The sequence below is a fragment of the Aplysia californica genome, unplaced genomic scaffold (genome assembly GCF_000002075.1).
Source record: "Aplysia californica isolate F4 #8 unplaced genomic scaffold, AplCal3.0 scaffold00477, whole genome shotgun sequence".
Classification (NCBI taxonomy): domain Eukaryota; kingdom Metazoa; phylum Mollusca; class Gastropoda; order Aplysiida; family Aplysiidae; genus Aplysia; species Aplysia californica.
Genome location: NW_004797747.1, coordinates 49,131 through 52,249, shown reverse-complemented (window position 1 = coordinate 52,249; position 3,119 = coordinate 49,131). Strand labels below are relative to the sequence as shown.

The 3,119-nt window shown below is 38.9% G+C and overlaps 1 protein-coding gene across 1 annotated transcript in view; it reads left to right on the top strand.

Annotated features, from left to right (window-relative positions):
* Nucleotides 1-3,119, top strand: part of LOC101862524 — a gene marked incomplete at its 5' end in the record, with an annotated part of 86,372 nt that overhangs the window by 68,990 nt on the left and 14,263 nt on the right. The window contains 1 exon segment of the mRNA XM_005105559.2: nt 2,413-2,547. Within this exon segment, the coding sequence (XP_005105616.2) occupies nt 2,413-2,547 (135 nt within the window).

Below are 3,119 nucleotides of genomic sequence, written 5' to 3'. Positions count from 1 at the left end.
CACCGCCCCGCCCCTCTATGTTTGCCCCTCAGAAAGTGGAATCCCCGAATATGCGTTGTAGGTCAATAACGTTTTAAACGAAGACTTTCACCTGACCTTTACCAACAGTTGAAGTGTTTTTTCGTTGGTAGCTGGCTGTCGGTTGCTCTGGTGTGGTCTGTTCCTTCTTTCCCATCAAACATCTATCTCCCTTATCTATCACTTCCTTCTTTTGTGATTTTTACTCGCTAGCACACCTCTAGTCTTCAACACTTATATGACATATTTGTGTTTCAAGAACCGTAGAACGCCCCCCCCCCCCTTTTTCCGCCAGGACAGTGCTAATGACAGAAGTGATCTTTAAGCGATTCCCAAAGGAGTAAATTCACATGTTCTTATGCACAGTAGAATTGTACATTGGCTCATTTATCAATGTCTTGCTTATAATATAGTGTGCCGGAACAACATAGAGGGAAACTACTCATTTTGTTTTTCTTCAATATCGACACAATTCATAGTCCGAGTGTTGTGATGACCCTGCCTTTCATTAACAATTTCTGCTGAGCCGTTTACAGTATCCTCGGTCTCTAAGTGTCCAATGAAGGCACGCCCGTCTTCTATGAATAGTATGTTACGTTGCTGGACCGTTTTAAACCGGAATGATATAACACTTGAATGCAGTATGCTAAGAAATGATATTTATTATATTCTAAATGGGCAAGACACTGCGTACAATGTACAAAGGGACACGATGCTTGGATAAATAATAATGAGTCTCGTTATTAGAATACTAGATTTAACTATAAAAAGACTCTATCCCTATGTCTCCCTACGTCTTCTTGCTTTCCATAGACTACACACAGCATAGCCCTATTTACACCTATGCACACTTGCAAACTCTCTTAGGCTCCACCCCTCCCCCGCCCCCTCTCCGAAAAGTCTCTCTCTCTCTCTCTCTCTCTCTCTCTCTCTCTCTCTCTCTCTCCCTCTCTCTCTCTCATTTTTGTGTATCCTTGTTAGTCAGAGGTACATACAGTGAACACATCAGGATCGGTGATAATAAGCAGTAGGCCTACTTCTTGAACATGTGAAAGGGCTTTATCAGAACAGGCACATAAACAGTGGCGAAGGCTGACTTGTTTGACAGGGTAATCAATGTCAGATGGGACCAGTATAGAGCCTGGAGAATGGAGATATCAAACAAAAATCTTACTCGAGGCGGCAACACTGCGTTGCGAATGAAAAATGAAAACAAATCCTGACTTCATATCGTATGCATGTTCAACCGCTAAAATAATCGGGAAAGTATCTCATAAATATTTTTCCAACAAACATTAAATTTATCTTTAGATGTGAATACACAAACACAAAGCAAAGAAGCAGAGATGTCAGTTCTACAAAATGTAGTACCAGCGAGACTAAACTCTTTGGTAGAACCTGACAATTATTAATTTTTGTATTTCCCATTTGGCTGTTTTTTGTCTTGCGTTTTGCGACCGGGAGCCGGTGTCATAATGGAGGTCACGATCTGATTATAGGACAATACAAAGTCGAGGGGAAAAAACAAGCACTTGCAGAAGTCCAGATGTTATTAGGAGTTAGTTCCCCTCACATCTGTGAGGTAGACTCGACCAGTGTAATAGTTCGCTTACATAATCAGTGCTTGTGACTGCTTATAACTGTGGCCCGAAAGGGGTGAACAGGGTATATGTGGCAATGAAACAGTTTTGACTGTAGCACATATTATATATATGGAAATAGCACATTTATATTTTTTGGTTTCTTTTATTACCGTTTTTCTAATAAAATCCACACAGGAGTGTGTTTTAAAATAAACATTGAATGTGCTCAGCCAATAAAAAAAAACTTTTTTAAAAATGCCCAACGGTCAGAAAAACAACAATTTATTTGATTTCATTATTTTGACGAGCGCCTGATTTTACCACGATGATTGACTTATTAAAATTTTGTTTTGTTTTTTGTTTTTATGTTAGAGCTGAAGGAAAAATCTTTTTTTTGGTGGTCTATTATTGAATAGTGTGTCCGAGCAGGTACGCTGACATTAGATTAATTGCTGTGTTTTTTAAAAGACCTAGAAAACGACAGATCTTGCCGAAATTACATTCAGACTGGTGTAGATTACCACAATTAGGTAAATACACTATTGTAGCTTGTCATGCTTATGTTTTCAGACTGATTTAGTTTGTCATGCATATGCTAGCTGATACAGATTGCCATGTTTAATTTTGCGCACTAATCAAAGTCAGATTTAGGCTATTATTTTCAGGCGGATATAAATTGCCTTTCTTTAAGTTCACAGACTGGTGTCACGTTTTCAAACTGATATAGTTTCTCAAGCTTAGTTTCTTACTGTGTAGTTTGACATGCCTACGTTTCCTGACTGATTTTTGTTTTGCAAACTTTCGTTCACAGACTGTACACAGGCAAATCCGCGTTTGATATACCCATTTTGCAACTTTCCCCTAACGGACATGCGCTTGGAAAAGAGAACATTCAAAGACACATGGCAACAGCCTTACCCCCATTCGTACAAGGACACATCAGAAGGTTAGAGATCCACGTATTCTGTCGTCCTCATTTGGAAAATGTTATTGATATGGTTGTCATCTATAGAATATGCTGTCTCAAGGAATTTTCTTCAGCAAGATGTGTTTTCTGAATGAGATGTGGGCCAAATGCTTGAAACACTGAATAAGTAAAACACTTTCAAACTGAACGGATTTATTTCAAATCTTTTCTTTGCCCTTGTCATCCGGGAGATGATTCTTGGACTATTGTATAGTCGTTTACACAAAAACAGTTTCGTGGGTTATGTACAGTGTATAATTTACGTCGACCGACCACGAGCTATGACAGTTTATTGGATCAGAAGACAAGATTATCGAACTAAGCCTTGATTGTATGGAAATACAGTTGTTACACCTGCCTTCTTGGTGCAATAACTTTGACAATATCAGTCATTTTGCTGGTTTTGCTATCATTATCTTAGCACTGTTCTTTGTCCTGAAATCATTTATCATCTTTAGGTAAGGCTCAAAGTTGTTATGTTTTCATGTGTGTGTGTGTGTGTGTGTGTGTGTGTATGTGTGTGTGTGTATGTGTGTGTGTGTGTGTGTGTG